This window comes from Vombatus ursinus, unplaced genomic scaffold (assembly GCF_900497805.2).
Source record: "Vombatus ursinus unplaced genomic scaffold, bare-nosed wombat genome assembly UNPS02014789.1, whole genome shotgun sequence".
Lineage (NCBI taxonomy): Eukaryota > Metazoa > Chordata > Mammalia > Diprotodontia > Vombatidae > Vombatus > Vombatus ursinus.
In genome coordinates, this window is record NW_020954567.1 from 9,085,432 (window position 1) to 9,111,171 (window position 25,740).

General features: G+C 34.6%; 1 protein-coding gene across 1 annotated transcript in view; it reads right to left on the minus strand.

Annotated features, from left to right (window-relative positions):
• The window catches only part of KIFAP3 (kinesin associated protein 3), a 201,980-nt gene that overhangs the window by 126,430 nt on the left and 49,810 nt on the right, over positions 1-25,740 (minus strand). Inside the window, exon 10 of the mRNA XM_027868293.1 lies at positions 5,231-5,393. Coding sequence (XP_027724094.1) covers positions 5,231-5,393 — 163 coding nt within the window. The remainder of the gene's footprint in view (positions 1-5,230; positions 5,394-25,740) is intronic.

Below are 25,740 nucleotides of genomic sequence, written 5' to 3' on the forward strand. Positions count from 1 at the left end.
AAAAATTGTTATTGGCGTTCCAAAATCTCAATTTTAAATCACTAAAATCCTTTCCTTCCCTTTCAAGATCTCCCAAGCTAGGGCTTTAAAACATGGTGACTAAAGTCACCGAGGACTGGGATACTTGATCTACAAATTAGAAGGCACCCTGAGATTCATCCCTCAAAAGAAATTTCTTAAAGGTGCCTGGGACCATCGAGGGGGCTTCTCCCAGTTCATTTGGAGTGTCCCTTTGGGAGCATTACCTTCCATAACTGATGATTCAAAGGAAGAATGTCAGAACTGAACAGAGAATGAGGAATGAGAGCTGTTGCCAGAATCTTTCCTTTCACTCTTCCAGACTTACTTGATACATACTTGAAATACTCAAAGTGAATGGGGAGAGTGGAATACTTTTTCACTTTAATTTTGGCTTGGGGAACTAATTATATGCATAAGAACTTTAAATTAAGATCCACAGATGCTTGAAAATATAAACAATTCAAAAACCAATTCAGGACCAAAATGCAGCTGTCTATTTTGAATCTCGATTTTAATTACCAATATGGGAAGAATACATTCAACTTAGTCAAAAGAAAGGGGACAATGGAGAACGATTAAAGATTATACCAAGTTGTGCTATCCTTAACTCATGGTAGAAATTAATGATTTCAACAAATTAAAAAAGAGAAGGCTTACCAGTGACATAAACAGTCCTTTGAAGAGTAACTTCCCTACAACAAAGTTAGCTGTGGCCATATTTTATTTGATTGTGCAGACAGTTCGGAAAAAAGATGGTTTGCTGGCATCACTGGTACTAATACCAAGTGTTAAAATTCTAAATCAGTACCACAAAGGAAGAGGAAATTAAAACAATAATTAGGAACTATTTTACCCAACTGTATACCAATAAATTTGACAATCTTAGTGAAATGGATGAATATTTACAAAAATACAAATTACCCAGATTAACAGAAGAGGAAATAAAATACTTAAATAACTCTATTTCAGAAAAGAGAAATTGAACAAGCCATCAATGAACTCCCTAGAAAAAAAAATCTCCAGGGCCAGATGGATTTACAAGAGAATTTTATTAAACATTTAAAGAACAATTAATTCCAATACTATATAAACTATTTGGGAAAATAGGTCAATAGGGCAGCTAGGTGGTACAGTGGATAGAGCACCGGCCCTGGAATCAGGAGGACCTAAGATCAAATCCGGCTTCAGACACATAACACTTACTAACTGATTGACCCTGGGCAAGTCACTTAATCCCATTGCCTACCCCCCAAAAAAGCAATTATATCTTTATTTTGGGGCAGTTAGGTGGCACAGTGGATAGAGCACCGGCCCTGAAGTCAGGAGGACTTGAGTTCAAATCCAGCCTCAGACCAAACATTTGACTCTTATTAGCTGTGACCCTGGGCAAGTTCACTTAACCCCAATTGCCGCCCCCCCCCAAAAAAAAGATGAAGAAGAAGTCCTACTAAATTCTTTTTATGACACAAACAACTGATACCTAAACCAGGAAGAGTCAAAACAGAGAAATAAAATTACAGACCAATTTCCCTAATGAATATAGATGCAAAAGTTTTAAATACAATATTAGCAAAAAGAATACAGCAATTTGTCACAACAACAATACACTATAGTGAGGTAGAAATTATACCAGGAATGCAGGGCTGGTTCAATATTAGGAAAACTATCATTATAATTGACCATATCAACAACAAAACTAATAGAAACCATATGATTATCTCAAGAGATGCAGAAAAAGCTTTTTACAAAATACAGTATCCATTCCTATTGAAAACACTAGAGGGCATGGGAATAAATGGAATCTTCCTTAAAATGATAAGTAGCATGTACCTAAAACCATCAGCAAGCATTATATGTAATGGGGATGAGCTAGAAGCGTTTCCAATAAGATTGGGGGTGAAACAAGGTTGTCCATTATCACCACTGTTATTCAATATGGTAGTAGAAACATTAGCTTCAGCAATGAGAAGAAAAAGAAATTGAGGGAATTAGAATAGGCAAAGAAGAAACAAAGCTATCACTTTGAAGATGATATGATGACATACTTAGAGAATCCTAGAGAATCAAGGAAAAAACTACTTGAAATAACAAACACCTTTAGCAAAGTTGCAGGATATAAAATCCGCATAAATCATAGGCATTTCTATATATTACTAACACCACCCAACAGCAAGAGATAGAAAGAGAAATTTCATTTAATGTTACTGTAAACATTATAAAATATTTGGGAGTCTACCTGCCAAAACAAACCCAGGAACCATATGAACATAATTACAAAACAGTTTCCCACAAATAAAGTCAGATCCAAATAATTGGAAAAGCATCAGTGGCTCATGGGTAGGCTAAGCTTACATAATAAAATGACAAATCTACCTAAATTAATTTACTTATTCAGTGCCATACCAACCAAATTACCAAAAAATTATTTCATAGAGCTAGAAAAAAATAATAACAAATTTCACCTGGAAGAATGAAAGGTCCAGAATATCAAGGCAACTAATGAAAACAAATGCTAGGAAACATGGCCTAGCCATACCAGATCTTAAATTGTATTATAAAGTAGCAATCATCAAAACTACTTGGTACTGGCTAAGAAATAGAGTGGTGGATCAGTGGAACAGGTTAGGTATACAAGACACAGTAGTCAAAGACTATAGTAATCTACTATTTGATAAACCCAAAGACTCCAGCTTCTAGGATAAGAACTCGCTATGTGACAAAAACTGCTTGGAAAACTGGAAAAGAGTATGGCAGAATCGAGGCATAGATCAAAATCTCACAGCATATACTGAAATAAAGTCAAAATGGGTTCATGATTTAGATATAAAGGCTGATACTGTAAACAAACTGGGAGAGCAAAGAATAGTTTACCTGTCAGATTTATGGAGAATAGAAGAATTTATGACTAAACAAGAGATAGAGAACATTATGAAATGCAAAACGGATAATTTTGATTACTTTAAATTGCAAAGTTTTTGCACAAACAAAGCCAATAAAACCAAGATTAGGAGGGACACAGAAAACTGGGAAAGAATTTTTACAACTAGTATCTCTGATAAAGGCCTCATTTCTAAAATATATAGAGAACTAAGTCAAATTTATAAGAATATAAGTTATTCCCCAACTGATAAATGGTCAAAGGATATGAAAATGCAGTTTTCAGAGGAAGAAATTAAAGTTATCTAGAGTCATATGAAAAAATGCTCTCAATTACTATTGATCAGAGAAATGTAAATCAAAACAACTCTGAGGTACCACATCACACCTATCAGATTGGCTAACATGACAAAACAGAAAAATGATAAATGCTGGAGAAGATGTGGGAAAATTGGAACACTAATGCATTGTTGGTAGAGTTGTGAACTGACCCATCCATTCTGGAGAGCGATTTAGAATTATGCACAAAGGGCTATAAAACTACGCACACCCTTTGACCCAGCAATACCACTTCTAGGTCTGCATCCCTAAGAGATCATAAAAATGGGAAAAGGACCTAACATGTACAAAAATATTTGTAACAGCTTTTTTTTTGTAGTGGCAAAGAATTGGAAATTGAGGTGATGCCCATCACTTGGGGAATGACTGAACACGTTGCGGTATATGAATATAATGGAACACTATTGTGCTATAAGAAATAATGAGCAGGGAGACTTCAGAAAAACCTGTAAAGCATGTGAATGAACTAAAGTTGAGTGAAGTGAGCAGAACCAGGTGAATATTGTACACAGTAACAGCCACAATATGTGATGACTAACTTTGACAGACTTATCTCTTAGCAATGCAAGGATCCAAGAGAATCAAGGAAAAAACTACTCGAAATAACAAAGTTGCAGGATATAAAATCCACTGGCACTAATATCAAGTGTTAAAATTGTGGTAAAAAAGAGAACTCCAAAGGACTAATGATGGAAAATGCTATCCACATCCAGAAAAAGAACTATGGAGTCTGAATACAGATTGAAGCATATTATTTGCTCTCTCTCTTTTTTTCTTTTTTTGTTTTTTCTTTCTCATGGTTTCTCCCAATGGCTATAATTCTTGTCTACAACATGACTAATGTGAAAATAGGTTCAATGTAAATGTACATGTAGAGCCTATATCAAATTGCATGTTGTCTTGGGGTGAGGGAAGGGGAGAGATGGGGAAAAATTTGGAACTCAAAATCTGATGGAAGTGAATGCTGAAAACTAAAAATAAATAAATAATTAAAAATTCTAAATCAGTGAAAAACTAGATTCAATCAAATTCAACAAATATTTAGGTGTCAACTAATTATAAAGTATTGTGTTAGATACATATACTGTGCTGAAACGTTAAAGATTTAGAAAAAACACAACACTCTTTACCCTCAAAGAGCTTATATATTCTACTAGAAATGGTACAAGTTTAAGATAAATGAATAATCCAACAGAAATTATGAGCTATAGCAAAGTTCAACTATCTAGAATATAATTCATAAAAAGCCCAATTCTTGTGAAAGCTAACTTGTAATAATCAAAAACAAGCATCTTCTGTTTGGTTTTTCATCTGAAATAAAGAATCTCTAAGGTAGTGTCCCTTACTATTTAATCCAAGGCATTAACTCAAAATCAACTTCCATTCCTGCCAGCACTATCATTTTCTTTGGGATCTATCTCAGCTTGAGGATTCATTAAGTATAGAAAAGTTAGAGTAAATTTTATTTATTTACTATAAAATGCACTCTTTTAGTGGAATATTTTCTAATTTATAGGAACTTTTTGACTGCGAGTGCTCAGTACCCATACTTACATTCCATATTTACCTGAATTGTAGGAAAAGTCTACAACAGCATTTTAAAACAGAACTAACAACAAAGAATCACTCACAAACGATGCATTAAATGTTATAACACAGAATTTATATCCTGTCTTTCATCTCACAGCAAATTCTACCAATGAGAAAGCATATATACCCAACTTCACTCCCCATGCAGTTTTTTCATTCCTTCACTTTGGATCAAAAAAACGGGGAAATGCAACTATCGGGTTAAAAGTTGTATTTCCACCAGGGGATTCTGGAAGAGGTAAGTTTTTCTTCATTATTCTGTTATTTGTGTTATTCAGTTCTCAATCAAAGGATATATACAGAATGCTTTTTTCCAGCTAAAGTTTCAACACAAAGATAACTCTTTTCCATTAAAGATGCTCAAAGTGTGAGTAGCATTATCACTTGTTTTAAAAGAACATACCTAAAAGTGCAGTAAGTTTGGGAAGTAGTCCAACTTGTACCATCTTGTTTCTCAGTCCTGTATCAAAGGACAGATTTAACAAAAGTCTTAGGGTGATATTTAGGAGATCTTCATGTTCACAAGGTACCATTTTCACCAATTTTTCAACGATGTCCATTTCTACCTATAAAAAAACAGGATAAGAAAAACTGAAATTCAATTTAAAGCAATAGAAAAAACCAATTTTTCTTTGTCTGTAATAAGCTGTATACTTTCTATGTAAATATTTAATGCATTATATGTATGTACTTCAGATCAAAAGATCCTCCTTAAAACAAAACTCTTATTTTTCAACACTGACATTTTCCTAGTGATGCAATAGAGCTGAGAATCATGTAACACACAGAAACTCAGGGTTGGAAGAGGAAATTCTACAAAATACTTTGGTCATCCATCATTTGCTTAATGAAATCCATTAAGGGAGAAGTCACTATTTCTAGACGCAGCAAATTTCATTTTGGGATAGCTGTAATTGGTTAAAAATTATTTTTAAAGTTCTTCTTACACAAAGCCTAAATTTACCTCTTCACAGCTTCCACCCATTGCTCCCAGTTCTGACATACGTGATCAAGCTTATGTGACAAATATAATCCCCCATCCACAAGACAGCCATTCATACACTGGGAGATAGTTATGGTATTCATGAACATTTCCCTTTCTCGCCAAGCCTTCTCTGCTAAACATCCCCAACTTCTTCAGCCTGGACACTACAAATTCCTCTTCATTCAGTCCAAGATTATATTAGGTTTCTTGGTCGTCATATGATGCTGTTGACTCACACTGTGCTTCCAGATCATTTCAGGATCTTTTAAAAAAAAACCTGCTAGATAGCAGTTACTGGTACCCCAACACCATAGTTTCCAAAGAATCACAAATTATAGGTTACCCAAGGGACACTGGAAACTATATGAAAGATGAGTTCAAATGTACTGTAGCATATCACCAATGATAATAATTTGTGTGCAAGATGTGCTATAAAAGAAATCTCCAAGGTCATTTATGACTAGAGAAGGAGTTAGGTTAATCATGTAGCAAGAGGGAGGGATAACAGATGGGCAGTTAAATATAAATTAACTGTTAAACTATTGCTCTTCTGAAATTATCCAGTACTTTGGGTAACTCCCCTATGTATGATTAATGAAAGGACATGGATAAGAATCACAGAGAATGAAAAGATTCCATCTATACAGAGGGAATATCCATATCATGAAACCATCGAAGTATCACAGTTATGTACTTACATACTTCTCTCCTACCACATTTTTCTCCCATCAAAATTTTGAGAACCTTTTCCATAATTGATCATTGATCTCAAAATTCACAATTTTCACAATTCATAATTTCATAATTTTAAAATAATTTTCAGATGCTATCTGTCAATGTTGTCTGAAAGCTAAATAAGCATACTTGAAGATATCTAAATGAACTTACTTTCTGAAAGAGAAAGACTGTCTAAGGACTACTGACATCTCTTCAAATCCTCTTATTAAGAAATGACAAGTTTTAACTGGAGTGAATATTAAGCTCTTGGTTTGGGAACAAGTTTGGACATTATAATTCATAGGATTTAGTTTTGATTATTTCGGTGTGGTTCTTTCCATTTACTTGTGGAAGTCATTGTGTATGTTGTATTCCTGACTCTGCTTACTTCATTTTGCCTAAGCTTATAAAAAATCTTCCCAGATTCCTATCTATACATTATTTTCATGATTTTTTATAGAAGAGAAATATTCCATTACATTTATGTATAACTATTTGTTTAGACATTTCCCAATTGATGATGGGCAACTACTTTGTTTCCAGTTCTTCGTTACTATAAAAGTGTTGCTACATAGACTGTGATGTATATAGGACCTTTCTTCTTACCACTGATCGCCTTGGAATATATGCCTAGCAGTAGGTTCTACAGGCCAAGGTATGGGCATTTTAGTTACTGTCTTAGCACAATTACAAGATGCTTTAGAAAAATGCGAAGTTCCACTCACAGTGCATTAGTGTTCCTGGTCTTTCCACAACCCATCCAGCACTGATTATTTTCCCTATTTGGCATCTGTGCTCATTTACTAGGTGTTAAGTGAAAGCCCAGAACTGAATGGATTGGCATTTCTTGTACATTAGTGATTTGAAGGAATTTTTCACACAGTTAATCATTTGTAATTCTTTTTTCTTTGGCCACTTAAACACTGAGGAATGGTTTTTGGTCTCATATTTGTATTAGTTCTCTATATATTTTAGATACAACACCATTATCAAACATATCTGATATGAAGATTTCCCCTCCCCCTAATTATTTCTCTTTATAGCTTCAATCCATTAATTCTATGTGCAAAATCTTTTCAATTTCATGTAATGGAAATCATTTATTGTATCTTTTGTGATTGCATATCTCTTATTTGGTTAAGAATTCTCCCTCTAGGAATCAATGGGGAAAATGTGAAGGAAGGCAGCCTAGCACTACTGGATTTCAAACTATATTACACAATGATAATCATAAAAAAATTGATATTGGCTAAGAAATAGAGGGGTGGACCAGTCAAATAGATTAGGTATACAATACACAGTAGTAAATGTCCATAGAATTCAGTGTCTGATAAACCCAAAGATTCAAGTTTTTGGGGTAAGAACTCACAATTTGACAAAAATTGCTGGGAAAACTAGAAAGTAGTTTGGAAGAAACTAGGCAAAGACCAATATCTCACACCATATATCAAGATAAGGTCAAAATGGATAAATGATTTGGACATAAAGAGCTATGTTTTAAGTAGATCAGTGGAGCATAGAAAAATGTACTTGTCAGAGCTATGGATAAGGGAAGAGTTTATGACCAATGAAGATATAGAGGGGATCATGGAAAGTAAAATGGGGAATTTTTATTACATGAAATTAAAAGGTTTTTGCACAAAAAATCTAAAGAACTCAAAATTAGAAGGAAAACAGGAAACTGGGAAAAAAATTTTACAGCAAATTTCTCTGATAAAGTCCCCATTTCTTAACCATATTGGGAACTGAGCCAAATGTATAAAAATAAGAGTCATTCCCCAAATGGGCCAAAGGATATGAACAAGCACTTTTCAGAAGGAGAAATCAAAGCAATTAACAGTCATATAAAAAAAATGTTCTAAATCACTACTGATTAAAAGAAATGCAAATTAAAACAACTCTGAGATACCATCTCACACTTATCAGACTGGCTAACAATGGGAGAAAAGGAAAACGACAAAAGCTGGAGGAGATGTGGAAAAATCAGGACACTAACACATTGTTGGTGAAGTTGTAAACTAGTTAAATCATTCTGGAAAACAATTAGGAACTATGCCCAAAGGGCTATAAAACCATGAATACCCTTTGACCCAACAATACCATTACTAGGTCTGTATCCCAAAAAGACTGAAGAAAAGGGAAAAGGACCTATATGTACAAAAATATTTATAGCAGCTTGTTTTTTTAGAGAATTAGAAATTGAGGGGATTCTCAGCAATTGGGGAATGGCTGAATAAGCTGTGGTATATGATTGTAATGAAACACTTGTGCTATAAGAAATGATGGGCAGGACAGTTTCAGAAAAACTTGGGAAGACTTGTATGAACTCATGCAAAGTGAAGTGAACAGAACCAGGAGAATATTGTATACAGTAACAACAATATTGTAAGGATGATCAACTATGAAAGACTTATCTATTCTGGGCAAGACAATGATCCAAGATAATTCCAAAGGACTCATGATAAAAAATGCTATCCACCTCCAGGGAGAGAACTAATGAACTCTGAATGCAGACTGAAGCATACCTTTTTTACTTTAGTTTTTCTGGGGAAGTTTTGTCTGTTTTCTTTTGTAACATGGCTAACATGAAAATATGTTTTGCACAACTTCACATGTGTAACTTATGTCATATTACTTGCCTTCTCAATGGGTGGGGAATGGGAAGGAGGGAGGAAGAGAATTTGGAACTCAAACTTTTAAAAAAATGTTAAAATTTTTTACATGTAATTGAGAAATAATGAAATATATATGTATGTGTGTATATATATATATACACACATACATATGAAGAATTCTCCTTCTAGTGCCCAGATTGATGAATAGTTGACAAATTATTATATATAAATATTATGAAATACTACTGTACCATATGAAATGATGAAGGGATAGGTTTAGAGAAACCTGGGAAGACTTGTATGAACTGGAGCACAGTGAAGAGGGCAGAACCAGAAGAATAATATACACAATAACAACAACATTCTAAGTACAAACAACTGAGGAAGTTTTAAGAACTCTGACCAATACAATGGCCAGTCACAATTCCAGAGGGCTGAAGATGATCTATGTTACTCATCTCCTGACAGAGAAGTGATGTATTTGAAATGCAGAATGAAACATGCATTTTTTTTTCCAGAAATGGACATTTGTTTTGTTTAATTAACTATGAATATTTATTATGAGTTTCTTTTTCTTTTTAATTAGAAGGTGGGCAGGGGAGAAAATAAATGCTTATTAATTAAAAAAACCAATTCCCTATGCATTGCTGTGAAAGGTATCTTATCTCATTCTCTATTTTTTATAGTATGAATTTTAATATTTAGGGCACACGTACATTTTGAGCTTACAGTGATATTTGTTGTCCAACTGTCTTTTGCCTCTCTTTGTATTCCCAGTGCTTAGTGCAGTGTCTGCCATATAGCCATCATTTAATACATGTTTACTGATCAATTGATTGAGATGCAAGTGCAAACCTAATTTCTGACAAACTGCTTTCTGATTTTCTTGGTAGTTCTTGTCAAATAAGGAGTTCTTTCCCCAACTAATTTATATTATAAGGTTATCAAACACTGAGTTATTAAGGTAATTTTTTTCTGATTCTTCTTTATATAGGATCTTTCACTGATCTGCTTTTCTGTTTTTAACCAGGATCAAATATTGTTGATAATTAATGATTTATAATATAGTGTGAAGTCTGTAAGTGCTATAGGTAAACATACTTTGTAAAAGGGGTCGTTTAGATGTCTCTTGGGAAATATCTCTTGAGTAAAAACAAACTATCAATAGTTTGTTGTTGTTGTTTTTGGTGAAGCAATAGGAGTTAAGTCACAGGGTCACACAGCTAGTAAGTATAAAATGTCTGAGGTCAAACTTGAACTTAGGTCCTCTTGACTCCAGGGCTGATGCACTGCACCACCTAGTTGCTCCATCAATAATTTTTTTTAAAGCATGGGATTTTACATGAGTGAATTAATCAGCTATCTAGGTACAGAATCAAGTCAAATTCATTTATTTTACACACGAGGAGACTGAAGCCCTGAGAATTAAATGTCTTACTTAAGTACTATATAGCTATTAGATATCTGGGATGGAGATTAGACCCAAGTCTTCCTGGCTCAAGCCCACTACTAAATCAAGTTGACTTTCATTTCAAAGAAACCAAGCCTCTATCTTTTAAAAAAACCTATCCTTTAACAACAATTTCCCCCCACATTATGCTATGGAACTGTGAATCATGGAATATCAAAATCTCAAAAGAAATAAAATTGCAGATCACTCAAAGGGCAATAGAAAGAGTTAAATTGTGGGTATAAATGGGCTGCAATATATTACCTATGAGGAATTGCATGCAGAGACTATCAAAGCAATTTCTGGCCAAAAAAGTAAGCAAACCATAGGAAAAATGAACAATTAGTGAGCTGCCCTGGTACCCACATAATGTTAAGAGGTTCAGAGAAAGATCCCATTGTACAGTGGGTAGAATATCTAGAGGATATTTATGAGAGGACATGGACAACAATTCAAAAGGATGAGAAAACATGGATGAGCTGTGAAATCTGTACCACTAGAAAGAGTACCTATACCTACACGATCACAGTTCCATTGAGGCTTAAGTACTGAAGTAAATAAAGTTCTTCAGTGACACTGAAATGAGTGGCAATTTTCTATTAATCAAATTTAATACAGTTCCCCTCATTAAAATTTTCAGACGCAAATAATCTCTTTAGTTCTGGTCTGCTTTCTAAAAATGTTTCAATCTCTTTTTTACAATTGAACTTTTATCATGTATGCTTAAGCTCAAATTTACAGGATAGGTCACTCTGGGCTGCCTCCTGAGTTCCACTGCTCTTCCAAGCACATTATTCCATTCCCTCCTCCTTTTTCTAGTGGGTGCCAAATAGTCTTACATTATGTGACTATCCTCTATATCTGAAGGTCTTTCTCCTGATGGCCTGCAGAACTTGTTTCCGAATTGAAATGTAAAAATTAAGCACTATGTGTCTAGGAGTTTTCAGCATTGGGGTTTTGTTTTTGTTGTTGTTGTTGTTGTTGTTTTTCCTGGAGGTGATTTGTGAATTCTTTCCATTGGAATTTCATTTTCTATGTTCAGAAATTCTGGATAATTCTTTTCTATTATTTTCTTCATTATGGTGTTAGGGTGCTGAGTCCTGTTATGTTCTCTGGTGAAACCAACAATCCTTAGACTGTCTCTATGCACCCTATCTTCAAGATCAGTATGTTTTGCTTTCACAGAGAGCATATTTTCTTTTCTTTTTTTTTTCTGGTGAGGCAATTGGGGTTAAATGACTTGCTCAGAGTCACACAGCTAGTGAGTGTTATGTGTCTGAGGCCAGATTTGAACTCAGGTCCTCCTGACTCCAGGGCCTGTGCTCTATCCACTGTGCCACTCAGTTGCCTCCAGAGCATATTTTCTTTTAATATATTTTTTTGTTTCTATTCATCTAGGTTGTCTTTGACTTCCACGTACTATATTCCCAATATTTTGTTCTCTTTTGTTTCTTTACTGAGGCTTGCCACAGCAAATTCGAGTTTTTCTATTTGGTTCATTTATGCTGTTGTGCAGGATATAAATTCTGTTCTCATAATTCTCTTTTCTCTTTTAAACCACTCAAGAACAATGTGTTGTGGTTCCATGTTCTTATCCAATTCCACAGGGTCCTCTGTCTCATCAAGTGTTTGATCTTTTTATTTTGCAGTATTTATTCATAGATGCCTGAACTGATTAACTAGATCTGGAGGTCGTATTTCCTTATGTTGTTAGTGTTTTTCCTGTTGATTTATCTACTTATGTTCAAGGTCTTTGATTTTTCTTCTTGAAATCTTTCGTATTTTTAAGTATTTCTTTTCCCCTTATTTTTCTTATCATTCAATTCTTGACTCCCTCTCCTCTGACTGTGGTTTTCTTGGGGGCTGACTCCTAAAGTGTCTCAGCCTCCTCCCACATTGAGAAATTCATGGTTCACCAGCCCCATCTTTGCCCCAACTGACTTTTGGATGGTCAGAACTGGCCCCAACTTCTGGATGCTATGCTCTTTCCCTAAGGCTTGGTGGAGTGCTGCACCCCTCCCCACTCCCCACCCCAAGCATAGTGTCCTGTCCTATTCCTTCTATTCCCAAAAGCTCTGAACTAGCACTTGCAATTCCTGGCACTGCCAGTTCAGAGCTTTGCAGCACTGGTGCTTCTGAGCTGTAGCCCCTGGAAGGCTTTTGCTCCTGAAGGGTTGTAGCCAAGTTGGTTGTTAAGTCCTGAGCAAACTTCCATAGCTTAGAACTGGGGTTTCTACATCAATGGAAAGAAGAATGGGGGAAATGGAGTGCAGAGGTGGTTTTTTACATAAGCCTGTGTTATAACCTTGGGTATGCTAGTATAATCTTGCTGCTGGTAGTGTAGGAGGTAGGGGAGGGGTGCTCAGTGAACTCTGGGTCAGTAAGTGTCAGTTCTTGAGTTTTGGGAATTTTTAAAACTTCTTTTTGGATTCCTGGTTATGACAGATCTTGGAGATAGCTGAAGTTGCTTTATCTTTGGTGAAAAATTTCAGTTTTGGAGAGGTATGAGAAGTCAGCGACATTAGAGAAAATGTCTAGTCCGCCATCTTGTTGCTCGCATAATCTGGAAACTCCCTTTGTTAAAAACTGAAGGATCAATTTGGAATTATACTAAGAAAGTGACTAAAACGTTCCCGTGTTCTATCTCTGCTTATACTTTGCCAAACCATAAATCTGAATTACTTCCACCATTTGCCTCCTTCACTCTAAAACATGTGCTACTGATTGGAGCTGAAATAAATTACAAAATTGTGTGATTCAGTCTGCTACAAATTTCTTCTATAATCTCAACTGGGCCCTCACTACAGAAAGGCAGTCCTTCTATTCCCTAATTGATTATTTATCTCTTCTAATTTCTCAAGTCTCTCACCTTATTTCTCCCCCACCTTCTCAAGTGAGGACATAGCTTCATGCATCACTTAAAAAAATCATTCACTACACTACTCCCTCATCCTGCCTCTACCTTACTTCACAATCCCTTGATATCATTTTCTACTATGTTGTCCTTTATGTCAGTCTCTGATGAAGAGATGATCCTACTCATTGCCATGGCAAACTCCTTTACATGTACCCTTGATCTTATCTCCTTCCTTATTCTCCATCAGACTGTCCCCACTATCATTCCCTCACTCTATCTTCAAAGTTTCCTTATCTACTGGTTCTTTCCCTGTTGCCTGTAAACACACTCAGATCTTTCCATGAAAGGCCCTCACTAGTTTCTACTATCCTCAGTAGCTATCATCCATTTCACTTCTACTTTCATTCTTTTCTAAGCCTTCTGGAATCTGCCTTCTGACCTCATCATTTATTGAAATCACCCTCAATTATATCATCAGTGATCTCTAAATTGCCAAATCTAATAGCCTTTGCTCAATTCTTATATTTCTTGACTTCTTGGTGGCATTTAACACTCTTGACCATCTTCTCTGGATGCCCTCTCCTCTCAGTTTTTGTGACTATTTTCTCTCTTGGTTTTTCTCCTACCTGTCTGACTACTCCTTATCAGTCTCCTTTGCTAGATATTTCCTTCTCTATCTATATTCCTCTCACTTGGTGATTTCATCATGGGCCCAATTCTCATCTCTCTATATCCATGACTCTCAGATCTATGTAGCTAGTTCTAGTCTTTCTTTCTCCTCAATACCAGTCACACATCAAAAACTGCCCACTGGACATCTCAAACTAGATGTCCTGTGGGCATCTCAAATTCAACATGTTTTTGCCTTTCTTTGCATCCCCATCAATTTTTTAAGCTATGTGCCTGGCACATAGAAGGTGCTTACTAAATAGATGATGAATGACTAACTAAAGAGACACCTAAGTTAGAACCTCACCTCTGACATTTAGTTAGTTCTGTGAACCATGTGCAAGTCATTTAAGCCTCAATTTTCTCATCTGTAAAATGGGAGCAGTCATACTTGTACTAGCTTCACAGAGATGTTATGAAGATGAGTTAATTTAGTTAACATACCATTTTGTAAACCTTAAGCAGTATATAAAGATCAAGTATTATTATTACATTACCACTCACCCCAAGACATACACAGATACTTCTCCGAGGGCTACCTTATAAATGGCATATGGTATAGTGGAAAGAGCACAGAATTTATAGTCAGAGCAAATAAGCTCCAATCCTGGCTCTGCTACTTACTGGGTGACTTTGAGCAAGGCACAACCCTCTCTAGGATTGAGTTTTTCCTCTGTAAAATGAGGAGATTGGACTAAGATGACCTCTAAGGTTCCTTGATGCTCCAAACCTCTAATCCTATATCCTTCAATGACTTTAGCATTAGGTCTACCTTTTTTTCTCTCTTCCACATATACCTGCTAGGAGTAGGGAGCTGTGAGAGACCCAACCCGCTTGCCAACCAGCTTTTAAAACTCTGCAGTATTTTAAGTTATTCTTAAAAAGCAAGAAATAAAAAAGAACCATACATTTTAAAATATAAATGCCAACCTAAGGATAACATTAAAAACTTTTATGGTACCACCACAGGAATAAAGGTTTAAGATTTAGTTCTTTCTATTAGGACTGTCTTTAACAAGGAAATGCTAATTGACTGTTTCTACTCAGCATGTATTTATTGCACTTAAGGGTGGAATCCCTGTTCATTAACTTTCTTTACTTTTCAGTCTACAAAATCTAAGTAAATTCAGAAGCATGTGCCCAATAACCAAGTTATTAAATCATGAAAAATAATTTCTGAAATTGAAAGGAGTAAGTTCAATTCTTTTAATATTTCAAACTTGCATAGTAACATGAGGCAACTACCTTCAGAGCACTATACTTTATATCTAATTCTGGTTGTCAATTTATAAACAGTCAACTCCTGATTAAAGGATTTTTGAGTGGGAATGGATTTCTTAGATTATCTATTCTAACCTCCTCATTTTACAGGGAAACTAGTACCCCAAGAGGTGATAAGTGACTTGGCTAAGGACCAGTGTTATAAGTGGCAGAGCTGTGAATGGATCTGAGGCTATTTCTGTAAATCTTACTGATTAGCTTGCTGCTTTCATGACTGAGAGCATCTACCCTGAAGATGAAGCTTTTGAAAACATGGGATACTAACTACTGACTGAGTACCAACAGTCGGAAGGGACCTCAGAGATTATTTAGTCTAGCCTCCTACTCCAAATAGGAATCTCTTCTACATTACGGATATATAATCAGTTAGCTGATGTTTAAATAATTCTAATCGGGGGAAGTGACTACTTCAAAAAGCAATTAATTCCACTGGAATTATTATTTAGTTTTTATCCGAAAGGTCTATTTTTTTGGCATAGCGATGAAGTCCTTTAAAACCTGAAGAACAAGTCATTACTTGTTCTATAGAAAAGTTCAAGAAAGAGTAATGTAGGTTTGAGTGGACACTACATGGCAACACAACATTCTATTATATCCTGGTTAATCAGTCAACCAACACTGATTAAGTGCTTACCATGTGACAAGCTTTAGGCTAGCACTGGACACACAAAGAAAGGCCAAAAAAGGTGGTTATACCATATAAGAACAAGAAAAAACTGGACACCTTTCTCCCTATCCTTAGGTGGCACTTTACAACACTGTTTCTTTACTTTATTTGAAGTAAACTTCCAGAATAGGTGACACAGTGGATGCACTGGGCCTGGAGTCAAGAAGAACTGAGATCAAATTTGATCTCAGATATTTACTAGCTATGTGACCCTGAGCATGTCCCTTAACCCTCTTTGCCTCAGCTTCCTCATCTGTAAAATGAGCTGGAGAAGGAAATGATAAACTACTCCTGTATCTTTGCCAAGAAAACTCCAAATAGGGTCATGTAAAGTTGGATATGACTGAAACTGACAAAATATTTTGTTGGAAACAACTCTACAACAACAACAACAACAACAGCAACAACAACAACAACCACCCAGAATATTGGGGAGGGTCAAATGCCAATAGCCCCAAACCTTCCATTGTCTCTGCTCCTCACTGTGAATGCAAATAAACAACAACCTGATGTAATGTATGTATGAAGTTTTTAAAAGACACATTCATATATCTTCCTTGAATTTTCTACTTTTTGGCTCAGAGGGATGCTTTGCTAGTCATATAAACTTCAAGACAGAAATCTAAAACAAGTAGGCATTTACTAGAATAATTACATAAACCGTCACAAAATCAAAAGGTTAAAACATTCAAAACTTAAGTCCTGGATCACTTCCTGACTTGCTGTGATTCTTTAAACTGATTATTCAACTTCTCTCTTTGGTTGGATTATCTAAAAAGGTAGGAAAAGTAATAACAACTCCCCCTCCATTATCTTTTGTTATTATGTATACATACACACATACATACATACATACATATACATATATATATATACATATAAAATTTATGTCTGTATATGTTATATTCCTGGAAGAAAGTAAACCCTTTGAGGGCAGAGACTCTTTCACTTCTGTGTCTGTAACCCCAGTGCTCAGTACAACATGTAGGACATAACCAGATACTTAGTAACTTTTTTATTCACAACCAGTGTAAAGCAAATCTAAAACTAATTCCCCAAATATCTTCAATCTAACAATTTCAAGATCTGTCTTCATAAAACTATATGCAAAAATAAATGTTAACAGAAATGACCAACTAATCTACAGGAACAGAAAGGAAGATAAGGGCCCGGGTAATTTGCCCTCTTTAAGACTTAAGAGCTTGCTCTACTATATTACAAGGAATGGATTACAAAATTTCCATTCCCTTGGCCAAGAAATAAAGAAATAAGAATGATACAATATCTAGAATTTCACTGGTGCCCAAAACAAGCAGTTTCACTAGTAACATTCAATTAAGCCTACTGTACTTAAGCCACACAAATATGTGTGTGGGTATGTATATCTATCTATCTATCTATCTATCTATCTATCTATCTATCTATCTATCTATCTATCTATATATATATGTATTTTAAGTTATGGAGATAGTATGCCATAGTGGATAGAAAGTCCAATTGTGACTCAAGAAGACTTACGTTCAAGTCCTCCCTCTGAAACATACTGGAACAAATCACTTAATCTTTCAACATTCTGGGCAATTCTCTAAGACTATAAATTATATAGAATTTGTTGATCTGCACTGCTGAAGGGAGTTTAGTTTTCTCTGGAGTTCCCCACACCAATGAAAAAAAAATCTAGGTCCATATTGTGATCCTTCATATTTTATTTCAAATGGAGAAAAATAAAAATTATCTTATGTTTAAAATTATCTAAGGTTTGAATAACAATGTTATTGTATTTTAAGGTTTGAATAGCAACATCACTATCTGAAGTCACTGGTTGCTCTTCTAGCCAAAAGATACTGTGTGTGGCAAGTCTTCAGAGAACCCTTTTTCTCTTACTTAAAAAAAAAAAAGCAGTCTTGATTTTCGCTGATGCTTGTCTTAAATCTTCTGAGGTTATTTACTCCCTTGTTGACTTTCCTATTTTATCCAAAGCCTGAAAATTCATTTGGAACCTTTAGGCTAGTGGTGTCGAACTCAAATAGAAATAGTGGCCACTAAACCATAATAAGGATCCCTGAGGGCCATATATTAACTTAAGTTTTAAAATGTTATATTATGTATGTTTAATTGTATTTCTATTTATTTTATCAAGTATTTCCCAATTACATTTTAATATGGTTCAGGCAGCACTCAGGAATACTGGGCTCTGAGGCCATGAGTTAGATACCTCTGCTTCAGGCTATCTTTACCGCATATGAAAAGCCTATAAATACCCTATATTTTCCATAATCTATTTGACAAAAAGAAGGGGAAGTATTAGTTAAATATTACAGTAAAAGAAAAAAACTATACTTAATTAATGATGTAGTCTGACATATTAGATACTCACTATTTTTGCATAGTTACTAGAGGCCACATCTGATACTAATTATTTTAAGTTACATTTTTCTTTTGAAAAATCTGCAATGCATACCAGTGGTTGTACGAGAGATTTATAAACAAATAACCTGGCAGCTTTGTTTATTAATTGTCCTCTCACTACACTAAATGGAACGTGAATGTGTGCCAGGAAATCAATCACAAGGTTAAACGATAGATTCTTATTTATTTAATTCATCTCTCTAGTCCATGCCTTTCCAGTTGATAAAGGCACAGTGCCAACCAGTAAATGAAATAATTGTTCAAAAACGAATGCCCAGTATCTTGTTTCTATGAAATGGAATAGAAGTTAGGAGCACAGATTAGTGTCCATTTTGAGTTTTACATGAAAAATCATGTATCATGAAACATCTAACCTACCAATAAGTTTACTTCAGCCTTCAAATCATTTCCCCCAATGTCACTTGAAAGTCAACATTTTATTGGTATTCATTTGCCAATGATGCTGATAGAAAATCATCCAGACATAAAAATTATATTCCAGGCAAAAATTTTCAAAATGCATAAAGATTCCTTAAGCCAATAATTTAGAGATAGGGCAATATGGTGATGTGAGGGCAAGTCACTTCAGTTTGCCTCAGTTTCCTCAACTGTGAATGGAGATAACAACACCTACCTCAAAGGGTTACTGTTAGGATCAAATGAGATAATATTTATAAAAAGTTCTTGGCACTGTGGCTGGCATATGGTAGACAATATACAAATGCTTATTCCATTCCACCTCTTTCTGGTTCTGCCATGTACTTTGGGCAAGCCACTTACCACTCTGGGCTTCAATTTTCTCATCTGTAAATTTCAAATGTATGACAAGAACATGCCTAAGGCCTTAATTTCTAGCTCTAAAAATTATGCCTATGAAACACCTTTGAGTAAATTCCATTCCTTCTCTAAATACCTCGGAGTTTTTTTTTTTTTAAACAACTACCAAATCTTTCTTAATTTTTTTTTCTAGTTATGTTTTTTAAGGGAAAAGACATTTTTATCAACCAAGTACACTGAAATGAAAGAATCACAGGATCAAGGCTCAAGAGCTGGAAGGAACCTTAGAAACACATCTAGTTCAATTATCTCACTTTAAAAATGAAGAAAATGAGGTTCAGGAAGTTTATTACTTGTCCATAGTCACACATGTTGTAAGGTGGGATTTGAATCTGTTTTCTGACTCCAGAGTCAGTGTTTTTTTGCATAGCACTAAATCTATTCTCTAAAATTCTATAAATCATACATATTAGTTGCATGTTGATGATGATGTATTCTGAAATCACTCTGCCCAACTACCAGCAAGGTAGACGATTTAACTAGGCACATACAATCAACTCAAAGGGTAACTAATTGTTCTCATCATACTGTTTTTCTAAGGAAGATCAACAAAGACAAGAAGCATGTTTTTTTATTAGCTTCTATAACCTGGTTCCCAGCGCACTGTTCACAAACACATTAAGAACTCAGTAACTATATTATGATGATAGATGACAGTTGAGACCAAAGTGCTGTGGTTAAGTGCCAAACTTCATGAATATAAACAAATATTTACTGTGTATTCAACAGAATACACAGCAATGCACAATGCTCTCTGAAATTTAAAAAGTTTAGAATAGTCCAAGGACTAAAAGAATCTTCAATCTATCATTAAATAAAGAAAATAAAAAACTGGTGCCTGCACATATGCTTAACAAAAACAAAAAAGATTATATAGAAAAAGTAGTGGCGACCTTGGTTACTTAAAAGAAGAGCCATTAGAAATCTTTACACCACTGACCACTAATACGTGGTCACAAAAACGTTTCTTAAAACCATTTATCTTGCATTATACAAAAACTTTATTTTTGATGAAAAAAGGCATGTGTGTGCCTTCATGTAAAAAGTCACATTAACAAGCCTTTATTAAGTGTCTTTTATGTGCCAGGTACTTAGTAAAAGATTAGATGATGGCTTTTGAAGGATGAGGTCACCAATCAAAATCTACTCTAATACAAATAACTGTTAGCTTAAAAAGATGTTTCATTTGTGTGGCAGGTGAGAGAGGTGTTAATTGTTAGCTCAAAGATTTGAAAAGTTTACAAAGATAATATATTTCATTTTCTTAAAGGTCAGTTTTTGGAATTCAGAAGCAAAAGTGGAAAACTCAGTACTATTCTAAGGTTAAGTTCAAGACTGGCTTGACCTCATGATAAATTCATGCCAATGTTACAAATAATCCTATGAAGCTAACTCTTTACTTGATCCCACTGTTCCCACAATTAGATAAAAGCACACTAGTAGAGTGATAGTGAGGAAAGAAAAAGGGTGTTGTAGGGATCATCTTACTAATGCTCTGAGAGACAGTCATAGGGAGACAAGGGAAATCTTTCTCAGACCATGTTTCTGATAATATAGCTGTGGCAGAAGTGATGGAAGGCAAAAAAGAGAGTATCATAGCATCTCTTTTCCCTTAGCCATATAATTCAACCATTTTGACACACACATTTAATAAATTTAAATTTAAAATCAGAATAAAGTGATCTTAGAAAATAAAAAGGAAATCTAAATTGTTATTGAGGGGGCACCAAATATCTTAATTTCCATTTTATCATTATAATCTCCAGAGCTTAAGGTACATGGTGCCGTGCATGTTGTACTCACTTAAAATACTTTTTAAAGCAATTACTACTTTAAAAAATGTCTAAATAGTGTTACTAAATGCATTGCAAAAAAAAAGCAATTTGGAATTCTGCTGCCAACAAATCTAAAAGCTTATTCTTCCAATTAACTAATAAAAACACCCAAGTCTTAGGATTAGATGTTTACAAATTTAACATTATTACCAATAAATATATTCGACAAAACCCAACAATACTATAAGAACTTTATAGATATTTCTGGCCAAACATCTACCTGAATGGAGGCAGGATGGCCTGCTCCCTGACACCTATATCACCAAAAAAGAGATATTAGTAACCAACTGAGTGTCAATCAAGAAAACTGTATAAAAGGTCAACCAACAGCCCATGGGTAATAGGAAAGGAGACAATCAGCAAAGCCAGCATCAGCATGAGCAAATAAGCCAATACGGTTTAGTGAGCTCTCAATTTGGAGGCAGCAAGAATGGAATGCTTCTTGAGAAAGCCCCAGGATAAACCCACAGCAAGGCCCTTGGCATCCTTGGGGAGCAGTAGCACCCAGTATGTGTTCTGAAATAACCAATGTGATCTGTACTTTTATAGGCATAAAGACTTTAAAATATTCCCCAGGAAAAGATCAGAGCTGAATAGAAAGTTTGAAATGCAAACACAAGAATCAGGAGAAATCTTGAAAAGTAAGCGCATTTGACCAATTAGAAGGCGCTACATGATGCTGTAGCCCTTCAGAACATTAAAGTCTTCAGAGGGTGTAAAAGGGGTAAAATTTCAAATTAAAGAATGCATTGGAAAGCACAATTCTAAGGAATGGGTGGGTCAAAAGACAAATTATAGAAACAACAGAAATTTCATCAAAGAAAATAAAAATAAAGAGATAATATGTTGTTCAGTTATTTCAGTCGTGACCGACTCTTCATGATACCACTTGGGGTTTTCTTGGCTAAGATCCTGGCGTGGTTTGCCATCTCTTTTTCCAGCACATTTTAAAGACGGGGAAACTGAGGCCAATAAGGTTAAGTGACTTGCCAAGGTTCACATAGCTACTAAATGTCTGAGACCCTTCCTGACTCCAGAACCAGTACTCTATCCACTGTGCCATCTAGCTGCCCCAATGAGATAATATACTAAAACATAATTTTGTTGTTCTTCGGTCATGTCTGACTCCTCATGACCTCATGGACCATAGTACACTAGGCCCTGCTATCCTCTGCTCCCTCTCAAAGTCTGTCCAAGTTCATGTTTGTTGTTTCCATGACACTCTCTATCCATCTCATCTTCTGCTCTTCCCTTTTTCTTTTGCCTACAATCTTTCCCAAAATCAGGATCTTTTCCAATGAGTCCTGTCTTCTTGTTACGTGGCCAAAGTATTTAAGCTTCAGCTTTAGTATTTGACCTTCAACTGAATAGCCTGAATTAATTTATTTAAGTAATGATGGGTTTGATTTCCTTGCTATCCAAGGGACTCTCCAAAGTCTTCTCCAGCACAATTTGAAAGCATGGAATCTACAACACTCAGCTTTCCTTGGAGACCAACTCTCATACATAACACTGCTACCAGAAAAACTGTAGCTTTGACCATATGGACCTTTGTCAGCAATGTGATGTTTCTGCTTTTTACCATCCTGTCCAGATTTGTCATAGCTTTCTTTCCAAGAAGCAAACATCTTTTAATTTCATTGCTGCAGCTGCCATCTGTGGTGATCTTTGAGTCTAAGAATATAAAATCTGACACTGCTTCCATTTCTTCTCCTTCTATTTGCCAGGAAGTGATGAGACCAGTTGCCAAGATTTTATTTTTTTAAAGCTTCACACTCTCCTTTTTCACCCTCATCAAGAGGCTTCTTGATTCCTCTTCACTCATCTGTATATCTGAGATCACTGATATTAAGGCAACTTTAATTCTGGCTTTTGATTCATCCAGCCTGGCATTTCACATGATGTACTCTGTATATATGTTAAATAAAAAAAGGTGACAATATACAGCTTTGTAATACTCATTTTCCAATATTAAACCAATCAGTTGTTCTACGTTTGGTTCTAACCAAACATTGGTTGCTTCTTGGCCCAAATAAAGGTTCCTCAGAAGACGAGTAGGATGATCTGGTACTCTCATCTCTTTGAAAACTTGCCAAAATTTGCGGTGATCCACACAGTCAAATGCTTGAGTGCAGTCAATGAAGCAGAAGTAGACTTTTTCTAGAACTCCTTTGCTTTCTCTATAATCCAGTGAATGCTGGCAATGTGGTCTCTAGTTCCTCTGCCTCTTGAAAGCCAACCTACTCTTCTGGTAACTCTTGGTTCACATATTGCTGAAGTTTAGTTTGCAGAATCTTAAGCACAATTTTACTGGCATGTGAAATGAGTGCAATTGTTCAGTAATTTGAACATTTCTTGGCATTGCCCTTCTTTAGGACTGGGATATAAACTCATCTTTCCCAATTCTGTGGTCACTGTTGAGTTTTCCAAATTCACTGGCATATTGAGTGCAGCACTTTAACAGCATCACTAAAACATATGGAATGTAGCTAAAGCAGATCTTAGGGGAAATATATCTCTAAACATAGTCCTCAATAAAAGAGAAATAAATCAATGAACTGAACATACAATTAAAAAGACTTAACAAATCAATAAATTCTCAACTAAGCAACAAAGTAGAAATTCCAAAAATTAGAGATTATAAAACTGAAAGCAGCAAGAATTGATAAATTAAACTAGGAGACAGTTTTTTGAAAAAAAAAAAAACAAATAAAATACAATTAGGTCATCTGACTTTAAAAAACAGAAAGGAAAACCCAAATGTTTAGAAAAAAATATAGAAGGAGACCTCAAAACAATGTTAGAGGAAATAAAGGAAATTTTTAGAATTTATTTTTCCCATTATAAGCTAACAAAGCTGATCACTTAGAGCAAATGAATTAATACAAATACATAAAATCTCTAAATTAATAAAACAGACTATTTAAATAATCGACATCAGAAAAAGAAATTGAACAACCCATAAACCCCCAAAGGGGAAAAAGAAATATTTTATTAATTTACAGAAACATTTACAAACAAATTCTATCTAACATTAAAAAAATAATTTCAGTGCTACACAAACTACTTGCAGTAATATTTCTGGAAACCTTTCAGTCTTTTCCAAAGCAGAGAAAGAAAATTACAAATTAATATCCCAAAAGGACACTGACACAAAAACTTTAAATAAAATAAAATATTAGCAAGTAGGCTACAATGACATATTAGAAATATTGTGCACCACGATCAGATTGGGTTTACACCAGTGTTGGTTCAAAGTAAGACTATAAATATAATAAATCATGTTAATAATATAAATAACAAAAACCATATAATTAAATCAATAAATGCAGAAAAGATGTTTGACAAAATCCAACACCAATTTCAATTAAAAATTCTAGAAAGCATAGGAATAAATGAACCTTTTCTTAACATAGTAAATAATATCTATATAAATCCAAGAATAAACATTATATGTAACTGTAAAAAGAGTAAGATCAAGAGTAAAAGAAGGACATCCATTATCACCACTACTATGTAACACAGAATACTAGCTCTAGAATAAGACATGAAAAATCTAAATGAACAAAAGGAAAGAAAAAATTATCACTTTTTGCAGATAAAATTATTTCCCTAGGAAACCCTAGAGTCAAACAAAAACTAAATGAAACAATAATATCAAGAAAGTTGCAGAATATAAAATAAATTCATACAAATCATCAGTTTTCCTGTATCAGAAACAAAACTAAGCCAGCAGAAATAGAAATAGAAACTCCACTTAAAATAACTACAAAATATTTGGGTGTATATTTACCAAGATTTACCCAAGAACCTATGAATCTAATAATAAAACATTCTTTAAAGAAATATAGACCCAAATGATTGGAAAAAATATTAATTGCTCACAAGTAGATTTATAATAAAAAGGCAATACTATCTAAATTTATTTATTTATTCATTCAGTGTCGTACCAATCAAACTTTCAAAGTAATATTATAAAACGTTAGGAAAAATAATAATGAAATTCATATGGATGAAAACAAAAAGTCAAGAATCTCAAGAATAATAACAAAAAAAAAGTAGGAAGGAAGATCCATTAGCACCAAATCTTAAATGATACTACAAAGCAGTAACTGTTAAAATGATCTGGTAGTGGTTAAAAAATAAGTATATCAGTAGAAGAGATTATATACTCAGCATACAGAAGCAAATAAAAATAGTAGAATAGTGTTCAATAAACTAAAGACCCCCACTTACTGAAAGGTCTCATTATTTGAGTGCTTTTGTATTTGACTGCTGTAAAAACTGAAAAACAACTATTGGACATAAATTAAGTTTAGACTAATACCTCACACCATATATCAAGCTAAGTTCCAAATGTATATACGACCCAGATATAAAAGGTCGTATTATGAATAAATTAGAGGAGTAAGGAAGGAATTACCCTTCACCTCTATGGATACAGACTAAACAAGTAATAGGGAGGATCACAGAAAATACAATGGGTAATTCTGATTATATAAAATTAAGAAGGTTTTGCATAAACAAGTCTGATATAATTAGAATTAATTAGAACAGAAACACTTAACTGAGAACAAATCTTATAGCAAAC